This window comes from Aplidium turbinatum, chromosome 9, assembly GCF_918807975.1.
Source record: "Aplidium turbinatum chromosome 9, kaAplTurb1.1, whole genome shotgun sequence".
Taxonomy (NCBI): Eukaryota; Metazoa; Chordata; class Ascidiacea; order Aplousobranchia; family Polyclinidae; genus Aplidium; species Aplidium turbinatum.
In genome coordinates, this window is record NC_137480.1 from 24,652,561 (window position 1) to 24,674,821 (window position 22,261).

General features: G+C 38.8%; 1 protein-coding gene across 2 annotated transcripts; it reads left to right on the forward strand.

Annotated features, from left to right (window-relative positions):
• The first annotated feature begins 8,496 nt into the window (after nt 1–8,496).
• On the forward strand, nt 8,497–21,878 carry LOC145777713 (2-Hydroxyacid oxidase 2-like). 2 transcript variants are annotated; one of them, XM_082589151.1, is made up of 9 exons: nt 8,497–8,685; nt 8,848–9,011; nt 13,707–13,816; nt 14,005–14,147; nt 16,885–17,039; nt 18,796–18,887; nt 19,268–19,426; nt 19,946–20,015; nt 20,383–21,878. In XM_082589151.1, exons 1-9 carry the CDS (start codon nt 8,546–8,548, stop codon nt 20,457–20,459), a joined length of 1,110 nt encoding a protein of 369 aa, XP_082445277.1. In that variant the 5' UTR covers nt 8,497–8,545; the 3' UTR covers nt 20,460–21,878. The 2 variants fall into 2 exon arrangements, with proteins under 2 accessions (XP_082445277.1, XP_082445276.1); XM_082589150.1 differs by having other exon boundaries at nt 8,499–8,685; nt 13,701–13,816; nt 20,383–21,877.
• The last annotated feature ends 383 nt before the right edge of the window (nt 21,879–22,261 follow it).

A 22,261-nucleotide genomic window follows, 5' to 3' on the forward strand; every position in this document is an offset into this window, starting at 1 on the left:
TTTATGATTAGACTAAATCGTGTGAAAATAAATTCGTTTGTATTACAAGACATGTAACCATGTCGTTCGTATCAAGTATTGTTGTGGGTCTAACTTTTTTTTTTTTTTTTTTTTCCCGCGCTTTTACAAAGCAAGCAGCAAAGATTTTGCTCTCCAGGTCTAAATATATAAATTGGATTAAAGAAAAACTTAAGCCTGGAGAATAGCAAATTTTAGTCAAATTTAGAAAGGAATTTAATTGTGGTCATTTCAGTCCAAAAATTTTCGAAATCGATAAAGAATTCGCAAAGACAGAACAATTCAGAAACCCATATCAAGAATCCAAGTCTGCGGTTGCCGCATGTAACAAACAAGCAATTGACTCGCCAGCCTCAGCTTTGAAAGAATAGGGATGAGGAAAGTAAATTATTATCCAGTGAAGCAATTGAAGTACAGTACGGTAGAAAATTTATCAAACAACCATTAGTAAGCCATGTGGATTAATTGTTTTACATTCTATTGTGTAACATCTTGTTTGCTGCCCATTGTCAAATCGGTTCAAAGTTTGTCCTAAAATTTTTTGTTTTAAATTCAGTTGTTTTTTAAACTTTTCTGGATTAGTGTGTGTTGTATCGGTATAAATCAATTTAATTAAACCAGCGCAAGAGTTTTTAATGATAATTTACTTAGTTTTTGACATAAAAATCGAACGTTGGCCAGCAATCAAACCTAGTCAGTTTTTAAGCAGGGCTGCCAGACAAGTTTGGATCAATCGCACTTAGCCTAAATCGACAAAAATGCTTTTTTTTCTTGCTTTTATTTCAATGCAAAGTGTTTGATTTTTTTAATTGAATTTAAATTTTGTTGCTTTATGTCAGTGGAAAAGTGACAAAAATTGTCATAAATTGTTATTTTGGGCTGAAACTTTGTAATGATACGTCGTCTGGATTTGATTTTTGTTAAATTTCGTCTGAAGAAAACATTATTGACCTATTGTGTTATTCGGTTACACTCAATTATTTCTCATTTACATTCTATTCAATTTGTTTGTCAAATTATATGGTCACATTGCGCTAGTTTCATGCAGCCTAACAGGTACCACTGACAGTCACTCAGCCATTTCTTTTATGACAGAACAATAGGCCTAGGCTATACCTTTTTTTTAAATTGTGATTATTTTTGTATTGTACCTGGGTAATACTGTTACTGAAAATGTTTTTACTCGTAGCCTTGAACTATTTATTGGCTTGAACTTTTCTTGGTTGCACTGAAGTTTAAACGCCCTTGCTACAAGAGTTTATTGATTTCAAAAGTTTTTCCTATTTTTAATCACCCGGAATAAAGTTTATATTTGAATAAAACCACAGGACTTCACTTAAGGATCGCAGCAGAACATGATTTTTTTTTTCTTTCATTAATATTACTGAACATCAGCCTATCTTGTTTCAACGTAATTTGCCGATACTTGACATTTGTCACATTAAGAACTGGGAAGCAGCTGACTCGATGACTGATATAGTCTTTCGCTGCTTCCTGTCTGTTGTGGTATTTAGATAGCTATGGTACTATTTTATTCGTATTGTTTATAATTGTACCGTACTATTGTCGCAACAGACGAAATAAAAGGTTTCTCTCTCTCTCTCTCTCTAACACCTGCCATAAGATATTTTCATTTTCTAGTAGAAGCTATAGTTACCATAAATTGTAACTATAACGTCCCAGAATGTAAGGTCACCATACGTCACTCGAGCATGACGTTATACGCTCAAGCGCATCTTTTTTTGCAAAATGTTAGGTATCGCAAGCACTATATTTATTTATTTGCATCAGACACAAAGTCCATAGAATTTAAATTTTCAACAATCATCACACAAAATATCAGACTAAAACAACACCATGCAGACTACATCAAACAACAGACAAAATACAGTTGTAGTGATTGATATAAAATGTAAAATTGAAATAGTAGTCTAAATCAGAAAACATAACATTGAGCAAAAGTGGATTAATAGATTTTTTGCAGCGTTCTACAAATGCATAGAATTTTGTTTAAATAGAGCATCAAAAGTTAAAACGTCGTTCTGCACCTGATACACTCTAGCCCTATCGAATTTCGACAAATTGTGAATGGTTTGTTGGTTTTGTATCTTTATTCTCGGACTGACAAAGCTTTGATAGGTTATTCGTGGTACGGTAGTTACGCATACTTGTAGAAACTGTTGACGCAGCGCCGGTTACCGAGATTGCACAGTGAAGTTTTTCGATTATTGAAGTGTTGTTGTCGGGGAATTATTCCATTCACTAGATGCCGCTGAATGGAGAGCAGTCCTGAAATGCGTTGCCGAAGCGCACACCGCGAGAGTCAAATCAGCGCCGCGTGGCAACTTTACAAAAGGTACCATTAAAAAATCCCCTTCGAAGTTTGTTTGGTAATTGCAGAAGAAAAAAGAGCAATAGCACTGGTGGGAATCAAACCCACATCGATGTAATCATTATCTGCATCACCGCCCTAACCCTCTGCGCCAAATCAGGCAGTGGCAAAGCGATGAGTTAATTTCGCTATTATATGCCTTTTTCTTTTGTTGTTCAAAGGGAATTTTTTAATGGTACCTTTTGTAAAGTTGCCGCCGCGTGATCTTGAGCCCGGTGCGTAACAACTGAGGTAATGGGGCGTGTAATTCCGCCCCGATAGCTCAGTTGGTTAGCGCTTGACTTCGTGAACGAAGAAGCTTCAAGATCAAGCGGTTCGACTCTCGGGGTGTGCGCTTGAGCAACGCATTCTAATCCCCCGGCAACAAGACTTTAACAAGCGGAAAATTTCACTCTGTCAATCTTGGTGACCATGCCTGCGTGAGTAAATCAAAGTCTCTATAAGAATACGAAATTGTTAAGAATAAGCTTTCAAGGCTTTGTCAGTTCGAGGATAGATTCAAACCAACCAAGTCTGTACGAGTTGTTGTAAGCAACTAGCACACAATTTTAAGCACAAGTTCTATAATTACATCTTAGCTGAAAACCATACAGTTCAGTTTGTTATTATTTCTGATCATCACAACGAAAAACAATATGCGGTAGTCTATATATGCCAAACATAGCAGAAGTCAATGCGTGGCGTGAATATAATCAGCCTTTGAAATTAGCATACTTTACTTTGGCAAAATCATTACTGACGTAGATCGTTAACTGCTAGCATTATCTGTTAACTTAGATATTGTGTTTATTACTTGCATTGTTTGTTTTAGCTTTGTTTTTTTGCATGTCTTATAGTAAATATGGACCAATTGGTCTGATGCAAATAAATGATGAATAAATAAAATCATGAATTGTGAAAAGCAAAAAAAAATTGAATAGCTTTCGTTTATAGCCGTTGCCATGGTTCAATCTACAGAGATTACTTATTTAGGATTATTTAAGTCATCTATGATTTCGGTGACCGGGGCCTGGCCTACGTCGGTTGGTTAAAACTTTTACAAGTATGCAAAACTGCCTGGATTAAGCTGTCGCAGTCCGAGGATGAATATCCAGTCAATCGATTATGCCTGCCCGTTAGCTCAGTAGTTACGCTCACGGCTCTAGATCACGTGGCGCAAGTTCGGCTCTCGAGGTGTGCGCTTGAGCAACGCATTTCAGGGCTGCTCTCCATTCAGCGGCACCTAGTGAATGGAATAATTCCCTGCAACAACACTTCAACAATCGGGAAACTTCACACTGCCAATCTCGGTAACCGGCGCTGCGTCAAGAGTCTCTACAAGTATGCGAAACTACCAGGCCAGGAGTAACCTACCAAGGTTTTGTCAGTCCAAGGATAAAGATTCAAAACCAACTAAATTTGCCCGATAGCTCAGTTGGTTAGGGCTTGACTTCTGGAACGAAGAAACTTTAAGATCAAGCAGCGTTGGTTCGACTCTCGGGGTGTGCACTTGAGCAAAGCACGTTAAGGATTGCTCTCCATTCAGCGGCATCTGATCGGATGGAATAATTCCCAGCAACAAGACTTCAACATGCAGAAAACAAAACTCTGTCAATCTCGGTTACCGGGCCTGCGTCAGTGATTCAAAGAGTCTACAAGCATGCAAAACTTCCAGGATTAAGCTCAGCAAGAAGCTTTCCCAGTACGAGGATAAAGTTTCAATTAATCAAGGATGTACAAACTTTTCGAAATGTTTCTTTGTGGAAAAAATGTTCTGGCAACCTTTCAGCGGAATTGAAGCGTACAAATTTCTCGCTTCAGGAGTCATATTAAATACAGGCAAATAGCCCATTGGCATTGCACTGTTGCACATTTCACTTTTCAGATTGCGCAGCAGTGACAACTTGACTCTGTTGATGTTGTGCATCAGCTATAATTAGGTAACGCGGTCATCTAGATGTTATCTATTCTATCCCTCTGTTTGCTGATGAAACTACTTCAACTCTCAGTGTTGCCGTTCGGCAACACTAAATAAAATAAAGAAACAAAAAAAATTGTTTTCATTTTTTTTTTTTGAAGTCATTACTACCCCATGAGAGCTTTAGAAAAATTTTCCCGCCCAAAATAATAATTCGGGAAGAAAAAGGGGTCTGCTCTCCATTCAGCAGGACCTAATGGATGGAAAATTCTCCGGCAATAATCTGAAGATTTACTCTGTCAATCTTGGTAACTTTCCTGTGTCAAGAACTAGGCTGTGGCATACAGAGGTGGGCACCCGCTACTTTCAAAGTAGCGCGCTACCCGCTACCGCTACTTGGATCAAAATAGCGTGCGCTACCACTACCCGCTACCAATTTACAAAAGTAGCGCGCTACCCGCTATCGCTACTCGGACCAAAGTAGCGCGCGCCACCGCTACTTTTTCCGCTACTTTTGTCTAAAATGACACCAAGTTAGGAAACACTCTTCAAGTCCCTAGTGACGCAAAAATGACTATGAAAACGAATGTTATCATTTGTTTACAATGTCATTTTAACGTCGTTAGCCTATAGAAAACACATTCTAAGGGAAATTTATTGTTATGCATCATTTAAAAACACGAGCATTTCAAAATGAGAGTCACTTTAGTCCTGCCCGCTTTGGCTTAAGCACATCTTTTCCAACAGAGAAAAGTCTCTCCACAGCAGCACTGGAAGGAAGGTACCCGGTCATTTGGTCGACAGGACGTTTGGTCGACAGACATTTGGTCGACAGGACGTTTGGTCGACAGGACGATTTATTTTAGGGTTAGGGTTAGTTAACTAACCATAACCCTAATCTAACCCTGACTCTAACCCTAACCCAAAAATAAATCGTTCTGTCGACCTAACGTCCTGTCGACCAAACGTCCTGTCGACCAAACGTCCTGTCGACCAAATGTCTGTCGACCAAACGACCGTGCACCGGAAGGAATGTATTGTATTTAATGAACAGATGTTTTAACTCGGTATTCGAAAAGCTCAAGGACTTGCTCTTGTCCAAAAAAAAGGCGTCTACAATTGCTGTTTTCTTCTGCACCGACGTTTCACGGGATAGCGCAAACACACCAAAAAATTCATCATCGGAGTCATGACTGGTGTTGGTGGCACTCTTCTCAGTATCAACCTGGCTTGATGTCTCCCGCAACAGTCGAATTACATCTGTCTTGACTTTTTCTCGCAGTGCGTCAGCATCATCCGTGGAAACGTAGTGCAGAAATTGTAGCCACGACGTCTTGAAGGAGTGATGAAGACATGATGCTATAACGCATTTCATGTCGTTGAAGCACTTGTTGAATCGTTTCTTCACCCCTTCAAGGACTTTCACTCTCAACTCCTCACAGCTCACAAGATCACTGATCTCGGTCAACTTCTTCGCGCAAATTGTAATGGTTGGAACTTGTAAGCAAGACTTCGTAATACGCCTTAGACGAGCCCTGGAGAATGTCTAAACCCTGGCAGATAGGCTTCATCACACGGAGATATTCACCGAAGAAGTTGACGTCAGCTAGAAATAAATGAGCTGTTTAGAAATAAGACAAACTATGTTGTAACTTAAAAGTTATAAGCAAAACAAATCACACAAAATTGCCCTGTAATGATTTCTTTTAACAAAAACCATCGTGTAAGAAAATTTTATCAGCAACAAATATCTTAGCTAACCATTTGTCAACAGTTTTGCTTTAACCATACGATGAAACCGAAACTTTGCAACCAAATCGATCATATAGGATTATAGGCTATATATATAATACAACTGCTTGACCACGCCAGTGTAGCGAAAAAATCGAGTATTATTTTTACTTTAAATTAAAAAGTAGCGGGTAGCAGGAGTGCGACTGAGAAAAGTAGCGCCTCTCCCGCTACTGTGGAAATAAAATAGCGCCGCTACTGCAGCCGCTACTCAAACTAAAAAGTAGCGCCGCTACCGCTACTTTTACCAAAATAGTAGCGCCGCTTGTAGCGGCGCTATAAAAATAGCACGCTACTGCCCACCTCTGGTGGCATACACCACACAAGTTCCCATATTGACAACAACAAGACGACCATAAGGTCCAGCCTACTATTCCATTGTTACCCGTGTCATGGCATTAAGTTTTTTTCTATAGTATGTGCTAATATATTAATATAATCTCTTTTTTGCATAATTTGTGGGGTTTGTGCAATTTGAAGACATTTCATTTTAACTCATAGGTTCTTCTATCAGGGTGCAACCTATTTTGTCCCTTGAACACTTTGTCCCCCGTGCTTCTGTAAACACTAGAATAGGTTGATTAAATTGTTGACCACTTGAGTGAGCAAAGTGTTGTACTTGAAAACTTTGTATTATTTTTTTCAGTTTTTAAGAGGCACAAAACTCACACCTTTAATATACCGTATCTTTAGTAGGCTACTGCTGAAAACATGCAATTCTTCTACTCTTGTTAAGGTCAATGAAATGTTATAGATCGAGCAAAGCGAGTGTGAATATTTTGTAAAAACTTAGAAAAATTAGAAGCTGGTGTACAATTTCCGTCCTGGTCAAAAATGCGTGTTTTGACTACGATATCTTTGCTTTACTAATTTTTAGCCCCAGCTAAAACTCTCACTTAACCTTGAGGTTAGGGTTAGAAAATATTAAAGTAAAGAGATGTATTCATAAACAGCTTTTGCTAGGTTGAATGCTGTTCAGTGTTCACATATTTCATCCTAGGTGTCTTGGTTTTTCAATCTTTGACACATATTTATGTTACCGGTACAGTATTTATGACCAAGGTGGAGACTTGTACACCAGCTCCAAATATGGCATGTTTTTTCCTTGATTTTGAGAAAAATTATTCTTTGTGATGGATGAGACAAAATAAGCTGTCAATTAACTATTCAAAAACTGCATACATGATAATATGTAAAAATCCTTTCAAAGCCAAATCCTTTCAATTAAGTATTAATGGAAATCCTATTCAACAAGTAGATTCAATTAAATATCTTGGTGTTACCCTTGACAACAAGCTATCATGGAAATCACATTTAACTTGTCTTCGCACAAAGCTAAATAAAACTTGTGGAATTTTATATAAGCTCAGACATTTTGTACCACTTAGTACATTGCGTGTTGTTTATTTTGCTCTTTTTCAATCTCATTTACAATATTCATTAATAAATTGGGGTAGGGCTGATAAATCTATTTTACATCCCATAGAAGTTATTCAAAATAAAGCTCTTAGTGCATGTTTATTTTACCCTAGACATGCCTCTGTAAATTTATTATATGTTAAATTTGATGTTCTCAAGCTTAATGACTTAATTGAAATTGAGTATGCCAATTTCATGCACAAATATAAAAATGGACTTCTACCTGATTGTTTTAGTGCTTATTTTAATGATTTAAATTATATCCATCAACATAATACTCGCCACAAGATAAAATCCCAATATTTCTTACCCAGAACTAATAATAACTCCGGGCAAAAAATGCTACAGTACTTGGGACCCCAAGCATGGGGTAAGGTTCCTTCAGAAATTAAATGTTTGTCTCCCTTTTCATTCAAAAAGCAATATCAAACGCACTTGGTCGGTTGTTACTCTTGCTAAATGCAACTCTGTTGTGTATTTTTCAGTGAAATTGATCTGACATGTCTGACAACTTTTGGGATCTAATTTGTGTTTTGTTTGATTTCTCTGTTGTTTTTTTTTGTTTTTTTTTATGTTATGTTCATATACAATCTTCTCATGTTTTGGCTTGCATTTACTAACCCCCACATTGCGATTGTAACCTTATTCAACGTTTCATTATTTTCTCTAAGTGTTTTCAGTATAATTTTCATTGGTAGTATTTTTTTGTAAAATACGGTACTGCCGCCGGGGTGGAAGCTGACTTGGTGACCTCATAAGGTCTTTCGCTTCCTTCCTCTCTCACTTCTATGTAATGTACCAATGTATTTGTCGTGATAATTTGAGAAAAAAAATAAACCAGTGATTGATTGTGCAAACTGAACGAATAAATCCAACCAAATTGATTATTTGTGGTTTATTATCAATTTAGTTATTTATTGATGAGACATTGTTTGTCAAAAGGTGTCTGGACACTTTTATAGGACACTGCATGCAATGGGTGTATAATTTGTTGATTGGTATACATTTTTACTTTTTAGTCCAAAGACATGTCTGCACCTGTGTGTATTGACGATATTAAAAAACTTGGTGAAAACAACTTGAAAGAGTCTAGTGCAGCATGGAAGTTCCTTTCTGGTGGCTCCATGCATGAACAAACATTGAGAGATAACATTAAAGCTTTTAAACGGTATGACATTTTTGGTAGTTGTATATTGTAGATCAATTGTGCTATCTAATAAAACATTAAACACTTTAGATGTGTATATAACTGTGCAATGAAATTTCCTAAGCTGGTTTGTCTAATTTTATTCGGTGGGGTTGATTATATTTTACATTTTGACTATTTCAGATATCGTTTACGCCCACGTGTTTTAATTGATGTATCAAAAATTGATCTCTCGACATCTCTCCTTGGTACACACATAAACTTTCCAGTTTGCATTGCACCATTTTCTGTTCCAGATTCTTCTTCGCCTGTTGACATGTCTGACAGGTCATGTGTCATTGCTAAAGGTACAGGTTGCTTGATTAGCTTTTATAGCAATTTTTTATGCAGAATACGGTACATTTTATCTTCACAGGTTTACTTTACACATATCATTTTTGCGGGTCTGCTACTATTCGGCGAGTCCGATTTGGTGAGTCCGATTCGGCTAGTTCCCTATTCGGCGAGAGCTTTTTTCGGCGCATGTCCTATTCGGCGAGTTTTTGAAAATCTGTCTGCAAATCCAATGATTGAATATTATTGAATATTCAGACATTGAATCAATGTAAAAATGAACTGTTATGAGGGTTAGTCTAACTGGGTTCTTGGAACAAATCAAAGGGGTCCCACGAATTACCCATAAGCCCCATAAGTACCCATAAGCACCATAAGTCGCGTCGAATTACCCATAAGTCGCGTCGAATTACCCATAAGCACCATAAGTAGCGTCGAATTACCCATAAGCCCCATAAGTTGCGTCGAATTACCCATAAGCCCCATAAGTCGCGTCGAATTACCCATAAGCCCCGTAAGTCGCGTCGAATTACCCATAAGCCCCATAAGTCGCGTCAAATTACCCATAGGCACCATAAGTAGTATTGAATTACATAGAAGTAACGTCGAATTACCCATAAGCCTGTATAGTGTAGAGTGTAGTCTATAGCTGTCTAGAAGCCTAGTAGTCGGCTGCATAGCCGAGTGGTGAGGAGCACGGGCTGGGCGTTCCAAAATATAGTTCGACACCGCTCAAGAGCAGGACACTTGAAGGCATGCCTAAAGGTGGACACAAAGATTGGCTTCGTTGCCTTCCTGTCCGCTTATGTGTAATCTGCAGTTTGCTGCAGCAGATGGAGTGTTTTGTCCGATAAAACACCTTAACATTGGGCAATTTTCCCTATGAACCAGGTGACTGCAGCATAGCAATCGTTCTCGCACTCAGCCAGAGACTTAATTCTTGCTTTAAACTTGATAATTAAAGAAAAAAAAGAATAATGGCAAGGGTGGGAATCAAACCCGTGTCACCAAATTCAATAGCCTTTGCCTTAACCACTCAGCCACGCAAGCGCTCATGAAATCTTCGCTTAATTTGTTTATATGGGTAATGTTTCGAGAACGCTCACAATATTATCAGTTTGGTTTGTTTTTATTTCTGACCATCACAACGAAAAAACAATACACGACAAACTTAGCACAGATCTATAAAAGGTAGAAGCGACAAAACGCGGACGTTATAACGTGCACGATACCAAAGCCTGCAGATTACATATACGCTGACATGAGGCGTAAGTAATTCCACGTTGCTTATGGGTAATTCGACGCGACTTATGGGGCATTTGGGTAATTCGACGCGACTTATGGGGCTTATGGGTAATTCGACGCGACTTATGAGGCTTATGGGTAATTCGACTGGCGTCGAATTACCCATAAGTCGCGTCGAATTACCCATAAGCAACGTGGAATTACTTACGCTTTCATGTCAGCGTATGTGTAATCTGCAAGTCGCTGTTGCGACTTGCGATCGTGTCACTTAAACTGATTGTCCTGCTTTGGTATCATGCACGTTATAACGTCCGCGTTTTGTCGCTTCTACCTTTTATAGACCTATGAACCAGGTGACTGCAGCATAGCAATCGTTCTCGCACTCAGCTAGAGACTTAATTCTTGCTTTGAACTTGATAATTAAAGAAAAAAAGAATAATGGCAAGGGTAGGAATCAAACCCGTGTCACCAAATTCAATAGCCTTTGCCTTAACCACTCAGCCACCCAAGCGCTCGTGAAATCTTTGCTTAATTTGGTTTATATGGGTAATGTTTCGAGAACGTTCACAATATTATCAGTTTAGTTTGTTTTTATTTCTGACCATCACAACGAAAAAACAATATACGACAAACTTAGCAGAGGTCTATAAAAGGTAGAAGCGACAAAACGCGGACGTTATAACGTGCATGATACCAAAGCAGGACAATCAGTTTAAGTGACACAATCGCAAGTCGCAACAGCGACTTGCAGATTACATATACGCTGACATGAAGGCGTAAGTAATTCCACATTGCTTATGGGTAATTCGACGCGACTTATGGGTAATTCGACGCCAGTCGAATTACCCATAAGCCCCATAAGTCGCGTCGAATTACCCATAAGCCCCATAAGTCGCGTCGAATTACCCAAATGCCCCATAAGTCGCGTCGAATTACCCATAAGCAACGTGGAATTACTTACGCCTCATGTCAGCGTATATGTAATCTGCAGGCTTTGGTATCGTGCACGTTATAACGTCCGCGTTTTGTCGCTTCTACCTTTTATAGATCTGTGCTAAGTTTGTCGTGTATTGTTTTTTCGTTGTGATGGTCAGAAATAAAAACAAACTAAACTGATAATATTGTGAGCGTTCTCGAAACATTACCCATATAAACAAATTAAGCGAAGATTTCACGAGCGCTTGCGTGGCTGAGTGGTTAAGGCAAAGGCTATTGAATTTGGTGACACGGGTTTGATTCCCACCCTTGCCATTATTCTTTTTTTTCTTTAATTATCAAGTTTAAAGCAAGAATTAAGTCTCTGGCTGAGTGCGAGAACGATTGCTATGCTGCAGTCACCTGGTTCATAAGGAAAATTGTCCAATGTTAAGGTGTTTTATCGGACAAAACACTCCATCTGCTGCAGCAAACTGCAGATTACACATAAGCGGACAGGAAGGCAACGAAGCCAATCTTTGTGTCCACCTTTAGGCATGCCTTCAAGTGTCCTGCTCTTGAGCGGTGTCGAACTATATTTTGGAACGCCCAGCCCGTGCTCCTCACCACTCGGCTATGCAGCCGACTACTAGGCCTCTAGACGGCTATAGACTACACTCTACACTATACAGGCTTATGGGTAATTCAACGTTACTTCTATGTAATTCAATGCTACTTATGGTGCCTATGGGTAATTCGACGCGACTTATGGGGCTTATGGGTAATTCGACGCGACTTACAGGGCTTATGGGTAATTCGACGCGACTTATGGGGCTTATGGGTAATTCGACGCGACTTATGGGGCTTATGGGTAATTCGACGCTACTTATGGGTAATTCGACGCGACTTATGGGGCTTATGGGTACTTATGGTGCTTATGGGTACTTATGGGTAATTCGTGGGACCGAATCAAAGGGCTTCTGTGAATGTTTTTCAGTTTGAACGTATCCTAGTCAGCAAAATTTCTCTTTTCTACACGATTTCAACGTTTAGCGACATTAAAACAATGTAAAAACGGCAATTTCTGCTGGTCGGGATAACTAGGCTACGGTACCCGATAATTTCCTTTCAATCCAAGCTGTAGGCCACACATTTGGTTATCCTTTTCATTCTGTTACTACATTGTAAAAGTGAACTGTTAGGCTAACTGGGTTCTTGGAACAAATTTTTGCTGGTCGAGATAACTAGGCTACGGTAGCCTACCCGATAATTTCCTTTCAATCCAAGCTAAGCTGTCCACACATTTGTTGATCCCAAGTAATCATTTTAACTATTCAAAAGTAGCCTACTAACTTATAGACATAAACAACTGACATAAACATGACGAATTTTAATTTAATAGTTCAAACATTTTATTTCTTTTCTGCACGTTTTCAACGTTTAGCGACGTTAAAATGATGTAAAAATGGCAATGATAACTTTTCAAAAATTCCTAAAAATCACCCGATAATTTCCTTTAAAAATTTCAAAAACTTGCCGAAAAAGGCTCTCGCCGAAAAAGGCTGTCGCCGAAACGGGCCATTCCGCATTTTTGCATTGACACATGAATTTTAGAATATTGCAGTTTGGTAAGATATATATACATATTACATACAGTATAGGCCTAGTAATGTTGTTGCAGTATAAGAAGTAGTATGTATAATAATAATTTTGTTGTAGGAAAGGAATCGGTATACAGGCTTGTTAGCTTGTTTATGTTTTTGTCGCCCAAGCAAAGCTAGAGCTTCTTCCCAGTGGCCATGTTCTCGAGCCAAAACAAAAAAATTGTTAAAACTTTGTGTTTTGACGAATCTGTAAATTGATGTCATGTTTTTGCATTCTCTCAGATAAGAACAACATAAACAAGGACCTGACATATATTTTCAGTTGTATTTAAATGCACTGCTTCTAAAGTATATACGTGTAGAGTAGAGCTAGTCTTTGAGTTTTTATAGCTGGACAGTGATGCTCATGATTTGCCTTGTTTCATTGTTTGTAAAAAAAGATTGCAATAAGCGAGTGAAGAGAATAACAGTTGAAATATCAACAGAGTGGAGAAATGTTGGCTTGTGGAAGCCAGCGACCCAACATGGCCTAAGGCACGGTAGTTTTGGAGGCCTTTTATCAACTTCTTACCAGCCATGGCCGCTGGGAGCTTAGAGGCCTGGTAGGGTTTGATAGGTGTAGTATCTGAGGTAGGCTACTAAGTTTAAATAAAATTAAATGTCATTTGCAAAATACTGAAACGCAATTTTTTATGGTAACGAGTTTATTGATCGTGTAGTTCTTTTTTTCTTTAATGATTTGTTCTAAATTTTTAAATACTTTTATTAGGATATTGTTCATTCAAGCTCATTGCAAACAACAAACATATTTTGTTTAATGTTTTTCATTTATAACTACATTAATTTGTTTTAATTTTTAAGATTTCAAAGTCAAGTTGTTCCTAACCTTTGCTTGCTTTACAAAAGAAATTGATCAATTTATGTGACAATATATTTCAGTTGCAGAGTCATCTGGAGTTGCATACACAATGAACATGTGGAATCATTCCAACATTGAAGATATTGCAGCTGCAGCGCCAACTACACCGAAGTGGCTGCAGATTTACATTTATAAGGCGAGTGCTTCACTTTACAACTTCTTTCCCAGAAAAGTTTTGGTCTACCTTGACCTTGCTGTGCTGCAATGTTGACGAATCTAACCTGCGAGATCCAACTGGTGCTATGCTGAACATGCTCAAGTCATCTCATTTTGTCCAACTGGAGGACTTCACCAATGTAATTATAGTACTTTATTTTTTCCTAGAACAGGGAAATGGTGAAACGCCGAATTGTGAAAGCGGAACTTTACGGCTTCCAAGCAATTGTGGTCACTGTCGATTCACAAGTGGAGCCACAGCGCTATACAGGAGCCAAACTCAATGTGGCCTCATTCTCTACGTGCACTGGGTGAGTAATAATATTACTTAGTCCCCACTTTTTAGCCCACCTGCTACTATTCGGAGAATCCAATTCGGAGAAATCCCAATTTAGAGACAAACTTTTTCGGAGGTTTCTAAAACCTTACAGTGGCATCTGTTAATTCAAAGGAATTAGCTTATAATAGAGGTTAAACAAATAGTCTTCACAAAAAAAAACGGATTGTCAACACAGCTTTTAATGATCCTTCCCCTCAACATGATCTGCCACCGTGAAATGATCGATTATATGTTAAGTTAATTGCCTAGCCTTACCTTTAAAATAATCGTTGCTAGATATCGTTATAGTCTACCCGCAAGATATCAGCTAATGTACATGTACCTCACTGAAACAATAACCTCCCCGAATGATCCCTACAAGTTCTCCAAATAAACAGAAGCAGTTACTGCGTTTTCAAGAAATCACCGATTCGATTTTCTCGGAAAAACTGTCTCCCAATTGGTATTTCTGCGAAACGGTCCATTCCGTACCTTGGGACCGGACGATTTTGGGCTTAATAAACAGGTTGCGCTGTTAATCATGGGCTTAATCAGCAGGGACAACTGTATTCCATTGGAATATCTCGTTCAATCGAAAGCATAAAAGACAAGAGATGATTACAGGAGATCACAACTGGGAAGTTTCAAGTTGATCTCAATTTTCATCTGGGGATAAGTTTCATTTATCAAAAACTTCGTTCGTATGAAGCAGACAGTTTGTGATGAGCTGAATGGAAGATCTTGAACGTCAGGTCATCAAGTGTATGAATGCCAGTTATGCTTTTGGGAGGGGAATAGATGGGACATCCGAAGATGATGTCCCATCTATTCCGCCTAAGAGCTGGAACTACTGAGACAGAAAAGATAAAATGCACTATCCAAACTCAAATCACAAAGAATAGCTGATAGGATTAAGTATATTATATATATAATATATTTTTAAATTAAATTTGACTCTTCTCTCAGAAAGAGTCAACTAGGTTAAGGAAACTGTAAAGGTTAAGAGCCCCTGGGTCATTGAAATGAATATTGCTTGTACTTGTACATATTGATGTATTTTCTTCCACCTCGCAGAACTGTAATCCTTCATGTTTTTTATACTTCGTGGTATTGACCAGTGCTTCTTAAACTTTTTTAGTTTTGTTCACCCCTAGCATCTATCTCCAGATTTCATTCACCCTTTTGTCTTCATGATATGATAAAACTATCTCGTCTCTATATATAACAGCACAAAATGACTTAGGTTGTTTCGGTTTTTGTTCAGTAGTCGATTTACTGCAGAAAATTGTTTACTAGTGACTAGGATGCTCCTAAACTTTCACAAGTAGTTTTTCAAAGCGCGGATGCATCAGTCCTTCTAATGCCACCCTCATCGACGAGTTCACACATTTCAGTGCATTTCTCTTTTTAGTTTTCAGTTAGTTTTTTGAAATTTATAAAAGAATCAAACAATAAAAAATATTGAATGATATGAGATGTTCTACTGGTGCAAATTAAGCTAAACTATCACAAGATGTATACAGTGACAATCTGCTTTTATTCCGACGTTTCGTCAATCAGACACGACTGACTTCTTCAGGGGGCTAGACCAGGTAGTGACTACCTGTCTATGTCTAGCACGGCAAAACACAGGACATATTGCTGAAACAACTAAACATGCAAAATGAAAATTCAACTTCTGGACAAAAACTTATCGCGCGCAAAGTTTGAAATAAGTTAGAAAAAAGGGGGACTTAATTGCGATCAACAAGAAACTTAAATAACAACAAGATAGGAGAGTGAACGGCATGAGTCATGAATCGAGTTTTGTACGCACTACTGCACAGTTTTACAATCAGCATGAAACCAATTTAAAAAAACGTCAAATCAGCACTTACAATAGTTTTTTGTAGATAGCGGGAAAAGAGATGCCATCATTGCGATTCATTACATGAGGCTTTTGATTGATGAACCAACTTTCAGAAAACATTCGCTTTTTATAATCACTTTCAATTTTTAGAATTTTAGAATTGCTCCAAGTTATTTTATGATCTGAAGTTATGGCATGCATGCAAGGAGCAAAATGTTCAGGGCGTTGATATTTGAAAGCTCTTTTGTGTTCATTAATGCGAGATTTGAGATCTCGTTTTGTTTGGCCAACATAAATTAAATTGCAATCATTACAAGAAACTTGGTACACTAAACCTGAGATTTCGCTTTGATTCAAGGGGTCTTTTAAAGACGGCAAAAATTTACTTATTGTCAAGAAAGGTTTCAAAGCGACTTTTACACCAATTTCATTTAAGATACGCCGAATTTTTTCAGAAACTCCCTTAACATAAGGTAAAGAAACAAATTATGTTAAGGGAGTTTTTTCACCCTGGGGTGAACCATTCACCTGTTTAAGAAACACTGGTATAGGCTACTCCTTTTATATCATCATCAACCAATTTTGATTGTAGCTTACAGGCTATGAATAAATAGTCATTTTGAAGGTGTGGTCTGTCGAGGGCGAAGTCTTCCTCTCCACACCTCTCCTACATGATTTTTATGTTCCTGAAACTATCTGCACTTTTTCGTGAAGTGTAGGGGTTTGAATGTTCCAGTATGTGTTCTAGTTTTGTGGGGTAACAGTTGTACTGCTTGCTCTATGCCAGTGAAATACTTTCTTTCTCTTCATTTATTGTCGAGATTAAGACCTCAGAGCAGATCAACATTTCCATGTACATATTGTCTGCCTTATCCTACAGATTAGGAGGCGACATCTATCGGAGCTTGGAGCCACAGGACAGTTCGGGAAAGCCTAGCTTCTCCTCATTCATAGACCCTTCAATAAATTGGTCAGATGTTGCTTGGATAAAAAGCTTAACCAATCTTCCCATTGTTTTGAAAGGAATTGTCACAGGTAGTTGAATTGAAAATTTACCTTTTTTGGGCTAGCAGATAAATCTTAGTAATTAGTTGAAATAAATGATTACTTTTTTTAACTTTTAAAGTTTCTGATTCACATTCTGGTAATGCATTAAATTCCCCACTCTGTGATACAAAACAACTTAAATAGTTTTTATGGAGGCTGTTTCTTTTATAGCACAAGTAGCCTACACCAGTGGTCCCCAAACACCGGATCACGACCCAGTACTGGGTCACAAAAAGGTTACTACCGGGTCGCAAGAACACACGTCCAAAATGACAGTGTGTTCTAAATGACAGTGTGACAGTGTGCAATGCAGCTATCTGGAGTAATAGCCTCCTCCAAGAATTCAAAACAAAACAGCACACTTTAGCTGCCAGCGAGGTTACGCTTGACAGGTCACTCACATAACGTCATCATTTACAGTCATTACGCAAAAAACTGACATCTTGCGTCGCCTTGCTAAAACGCTTGGCAGGCACAACGTGGGGCGCTGACTCCTTGCGCACTGCAATTCTGGCTCTGGTTCACTCCACTGCTGAATACTGTGTCCTTGCCTGGTGCCGCAGTGCCCACACCCGGCCAATCAACGACGCATTGCAAACTGTGACTGGATGCCTGCGCCCAAAAACTCCAACAGAGGACTTACCAACATCCAACCTGCTGAGCTTTGCCGAAAGGGAGCCGTTATGCATCTGGCTCGCCGGATAGAAGAACCCGACCACCTGCTCCACGCAAAACTCAGCGGCCTCAGCGCCCCACCTCAAGAACCCTCCCGGCGATTAAAGTCGAAACACTCCTTTGTACCAGCTGCCGCTGAATTATTACAACCATTCAGCGATCATATCATCAGTGCAGCACATTATATGGAAGACGCTTGGAACACAGCATGGTGTGCCACTTCATACCAAATTCTATGGTTTTATACCTCACCCCGTGGCACGCCCCCCTGGTATGGACGTGCCCCGGTCGACTTGGGTTAAGCTTAACAGAATCCGAACAGGAATCGGCCGCTTCCATTTTAACATGTACAAGTGGGGTTTAGCTCTCTCATCGGAATGCCGCGCGGAGGAACAAACTGCTGACCATGTCATTCTTGAATGCCCCATTCACAAGGCATCAAATGGAATTCATGGCATAGCAGAACTGGACGAAGCTACACTCACCTGACTTTCCATCACCTGCCCTGAAATTTCAACAATTCTGTCTCATACGAGAGAAAAAGAAGCTCTCGAGATATGCCCTTGAGCAACGTACTTCAAGGACAGCTCTTCGTTCAGCGGCACTTAGTGGATGGACTAATTCACAGACAACAAGACTTCATGAAGCAAAAGTTTTACTTGGTCAACCTCAATAATTGGACCTGTGTCAGTAGTTCAAAGCGTCTACTAATATGCGAAACTGCGAGGACTAAGCTCCCAAAGAAGCTTTCTCAGGTCATGGATAACGATTCTCTTGCAATCAGTCAATCACCGGTCTCCTGGTGAGTGGATTAGGATTAGGCACGAATGAAAGTGCAGAACGAATGTACCTAACCACCAGGTTAATGGCATTTAAATGTATTGCTGCAAATAAGACGAATGACTGTCAACTCAGTTGAATTGAGTTTTTAACTCACCTACGTCGGTCTAGCGACGTTTACATGATGTCAAAATGCAATTTAGTGGCTTGGTAGTCCGTCTATTCTATGTTCAGTGAGTGGGCCCACCGTGTGCTGACGAGATTTACTTTTGCATCATTGCAACTTCAGCTGAAATGGCTAGAGAAGCATTACGTCACGGGGTCTCTGGTATTGTTGTGTCCAACCATGGAGGACGGAAACTGGACGGAACTCCCGCCTCTGTGAGTAGCCTGCTCCATATATTTTCATGCAAAGTGTTATATTTGTTGCTTACAAAATTATTGCGCTTTATCCTAGTCTGAATTCACCCCAATTTATGATAATAAAATTTATTAATTTTCTATGTCCAGATTGCCTGTGACTGTGAGATATTTTGACATAGCCTATTGCTTAGAAAAGTCTGACAATATAGGTTGTATTTTGTTTAACGGTTTTTCGCTCAGAGAATGAAGAAATCGCGTTGAGACAAAGCTTTAAAATTTGTAGACATTTTTGTCAAAATAAGTTGGAAATAAAGTTATTATAACCCGAGAAACTGTTCATTTGCTCATTTTTGACTTGTCCACAGCCGGAACATTATCTTACTATATTTTTATTCCAGATAGATGCTTTACCTGAAGTGGTACACGCCGTGAACGGGCGATGTGAGGTGTACTTGGATGGGGGTGTCAGGACGGGGACAGACGTGTTGAAGGCTATTGCACTTGGAGCTAGAGCTGTTTTTGTTGGACGACCAATTCTCTGGGGACTTGCTTACAAGGTAGGACTCATCGTTCAGACATAACAAATCTTGTTCAGTGTAAGCGTATTGTTGGAATCTGATAAAGATCTAAATTGAAGGGAATTTAGACGCGTTTTGAGTTGTTTTTCGAGTATTTGTGAATGAAATTATCTGTTCTGGTCGAACTCTGATGTTTCGGGATGAAAACCAGGCTTCTTTGAAGCAAAATGGAGAGAGGGAGTTTGGTTTCTATAATTTCTAAAGCTTTCAAATTATAAATTATTGTGGTTTCACTGTACATCTCTCAAAGCATTAGTTGTCTATGCCATAACTACTTGAACTGGTGATAAACAGCATCGTCATGAGGTTGAATAAGCCAACTTAATGTTTGGTTATTTTTAACCCAGTGACTGTGTTGTATATTATCTGCATATGGTAGAGAAAAAGTAGTTTTCTTGGAAAGTTTAAGCATTGGTACATTCGCCCACTGCAACTATACTTTGTCAACTAATGGCGCTAAGGGATGTAGCTCTACCTCACAGTCACATTTGCCGCTAGGGTCAGGAGGGAGTTGAAAAAGTTCTTCAAATACTGAGACAAGAATTCAAGACATCCATGCAACTGATGGGTAAGTTTGTACTTTACGGAGTAAAGCGCGTTCTATTTGGTCAGTTTGATTGGTCAGTCACAAATGATTTCCCCCCCTTAGACGTAGTGGAGTGCTGGTACAGGGCTGTCAAACTTTCCAATCGCTGTACAAGGACTTTCACCACTCTGCTCCTTAGCCGACACTTAAGTAATGAGCTAATAACACAGAATATAATCGTAAATATAATAAAGTAACGTCAAGTTCGAACAGTCCGGCTATTAATATGACATTTCATTTTTTATATTTGTTGGTAAAAATGTAACAACAGCAACCTTTTTCACTGCCATAATTTTATATGTTATGTTATTTGCTTGCAATACTTCAACGGGATGTCTTCTTGTCTCAGGTTGCACCTCCATCCGGGATCTTCAGCTAGGCGACCGGCTCGTTGTTCATGAATCATATTATCGCTCGCAACTTTGAAGGGACGAGCCGCGTTAATATAGCGCAATCGCATAATTGTGGTCCTCTAATTTAGTGGGGTGGCTGAGCAAGTTTGCGCACGCGTGATTTTGTGAAGGTTCATGGCTAAGATTGTGTCCAGTTTGTTTTTATTTCTGACCATCATAACGAAAACAATTTATACCAAACATACAGTAGCAGAAGTCTAGAAAAAGATAGAAGCGACAAAACGCGAACATCATAACGTACTTGATTCTGAAGCAGGGTAATCAGTTTAAAATTTACCATGTATAAAATACTAGTTATTGCCTACCTACTATACTAACCTATAAGAAAAACATGTGAAAAAAAATTGCAAAACAAAATTATGACGTCATTATTGATGTAATGCTGACGTCATATTTTAAGAGGGAATTATTTTAGCATTGGTAACTTACTGTAACTTAAAAAGTAAAACCAACAACAAACAGGCGACTACAATATAAAAAAAAACCAGCAAAAAATTAATGTTATGACGTCATTAATAAAATAATTTTGCGTGATTTTTATCTCGTGTATTTTGTAGTGGCAGTCAGTCCAAATACAAAAAAAATAACGCATCTAATTGCATAGAAATGCCGTAAAAAGAGCTCAAAATTGATTTGGGGGGAACCCACGATTTGGGAGTGATCACGTGACTCAAAAAGTTGCGGCACCCACTAAAATTGAAGTTAGATTCATCAACTACAAAAAAATGCAAAAAAAACAACGTGTAACACGTTTAGCCTAAAGATGCTCATTTTTGCCCCTAAGGACCTGCACTGATGGTCGTAGCAGCAGCAATAAAAAAACTTCCATCGTGTTTGTTGACTTTTGTAGCCTACGGTCGCCATGTTCCTGGATCCACGCAGTGGTGACGAAACATGGCAGTACAGTATTATCAATGCGTCGCCTTTCCTAAACTCCAAAAATTTGTTGCTGATAATAATGAAGTGCAACCAGATTTGATTTTGCTATCGTTTCTTATACGAGATTAGCGTCATCTATCATCATCATTAATTCTTCGCAGTTACAATCTATGCAACACAAAGATATCTAATAACATTGGAAGTTCTAATCTGTGTAGTCACGATGTTGTTTCTGGATTATTGCATTGTCTTTTATTACGCTTATCGTTTCGTTGAGTCTAGGTAACGCGTAGTTACTATAACGTTGAATTGCATTCTTGACCCCTATGACAAGGAAACATATTTTATCATTGAGAATTCGATTCCTTTCTGAAGCATTAGCAGAAGCTTCGAAGCATGCAAGGATTTATGCCACACACTACATCAGGTTCACGTGCATGAACGTAACATAAACGTTGTATGGTGTCCTGCTAAAGTGCTTTGTTACAAGTTAGAAATGCTTTTTGCTGCAATAAATAATAATCAGCTATGTCACTGTCGTCGTATTTCAAGCTTTCATTGTTTGTTTCTTATCTGGTTCAGCTTTGACCATTTGTGTAAGCCACAAATTGGCTGTGGCAGCGTAATATATTTAATTTGTTGATTTTTTCAAAGATTAGTCCAATTTTATTTTGATAGACTTTTATTTATTTGTTCTCCAGCTTTCGATGACGTCAGTAAAACTCTAGCCTGAAGCTTAAGTTGCGGACCGGGTATACTTAGCCTTAGCCTATAGGGTAGCCGCCCCGGGCGTTCTAAAATAAGAAAAATTAAGTTCTCTATTTTTGTCGGCTACTGTTATTACACATAGTACAAAAATATGAGAGCGAACATGACAAGGTGCGAGATATGTTCCAATGGCATGTGATTCGTATCCAGTGGATGAAGTTGTCCTTG

What these genes read in the sequence shown, in the direction of transcription:
- LOC145777713 (XM_082589150.1), top strand. Translation starts at nt 8,546, where the DNA reads ATGTCTGCACCTGTGTGTATTGACGATATTAAAAAACTTGGTGAAAAC. An exon ending in TCATTCTCTACGTGCACTGG is followed by an intron (nt 14,148 to 16,884) that starts GTGAGTAATAAT and finishes CTTATCCTACAG; the next exon opens with ATTAGGAGGCGACATCTATC. An exon ending in TTTGAAAGGAATTGTCACAG is followed by an intron (nt 17,040 to 18,795) that starts GTAGTTGAATTG and finishes TTGCAACTTCAG; the next exon opens with CTGAAATGGCTAGAGAAGCA.